At 37.8% G+C, this 1,013-nt stretch overlaps 1 protein-coding gene across 1 annotated transcript; it reads left to right on the top strand.

Annotated features, from left to right (window-relative positions):
• The first annotated feature begins 117 nt into the window (after window positions 1-117).
• Window positions 118-742, top strand: LOC107682680 (kinesin-like protein KIF2A). The gene is made up of 2 exons (XM_016478845.1): window positions 118-486; window positions 563-742. Exons 1-2 carry the CDS (start codon window positions 373-375, stop codon window positions 728-730), a joined length of 282 nt encoding a protein of 93 aa, XP_016334331.1. The 5' UTR covers window positions 118-372; the 3' UTR covers window positions 731-742.
• Window positions 743-1,013: the final 271 nt, after the last annotated feature.

Genomic DNA, 1,013 nt, shown 5'->3' with positions numbered 1-1,013 from the left:
AAAAAAAAAAAAAAAAATGATATAGTCTATATATAGTTTGTAAAATTCTAAAAATGTATAATCAATTATATTAAATATTTACATGTGACATATATTTATAATTTATATGTTCTGTGTGTACATTTCAGGGATGTTTTTGTTGCGTTTTCATTAATGATTTTGTGTTGCAGCTGCACTAACATGTTGGTTTGCTTGTGCCTTATAGAGCAGATGGAGTCCGTCATTATCATGCTGCATGAACATGTTTATGTAACATTTACCGTTTCTGTTGGTTTATTGCATCATAAATGCCGTTACATGTTGGCCGTGATGAATTGAGATGCTGTCTGTGACCGTAGGGTGAAGGAGCTGAGCATTGACCCCATTGCAGTGATGGAGGGGCGGTCCACCGGACACTCGGTCAGTCAGCTGGACGTGCTGGAGGCGCAGTGGGGAGTGGGCAGCTCTCCTCAGAGAGACGATCTCAAGCTGCTCTGTGAACAAAACGTAAGAGCTCTACCCTCAAACCTCAGCTTGTTTGGGTTGGTATGAAAACCTGACGCTGTGTTGATGTTGTGCACAGGAAGAGGAAGTGTCCCCGCAGCTCTTCAACTTCCATGAGGTGGTGTCTCAGCTGGTGGAGATGGAGGAGCAGGTTCTGGAGGACCACCGCACCGTGTTTCAGGTGTGTGCTCTTATCCACAAAGAGGAGAACATTACATTAGGCGTATGTGTCATTAAACTCCCTTAAAATATCTTTCAAATAAGGTCAACTTGCTTAAGAAGTAAAACTACAAAAGATATTAAACTTGTTTTCGAAGAAAATATATCTGAATATACAATACTGCTGAAAAGTTTGGGGTTGGTAAGATTTATTAATGCTTCTGAAAGGAGTCTCTTATGCTCATCAAAGCTGCATTTATTTGATCAAAAACAGTAGAAAATAGTAATATTATGAAATATAATTTAAAATAACTTTTCTATTTGATTATATTTTAAAATGTAATTTATTCCTGTGATCAAAGCTGTATTTT

The sequence above is a fragment of the Sinocyclocheilus anshuiensis genome, unplaced genomic scaffold (assembly GCF_001515605.1).
Source record: "Sinocyclocheilus anshuiensis isolate Anshui unplaced genomic scaffold, SAMN03320099.WGS_v1.1 C32468364, whole genome shotgun sequence".
Classification (NCBI taxonomy): domain Eukaryota; kingdom Metazoa; phylum Chordata; class Actinopteri; order Cypriniformes; family Cyprinidae; genus Sinocyclocheilus; species Sinocyclocheilus anshuiensis.
The sequence above is the reverse complement of the archived record's forward strand: the minus strand, read 5'-3'. Positions and strand labels throughout refer to the sequence as shown.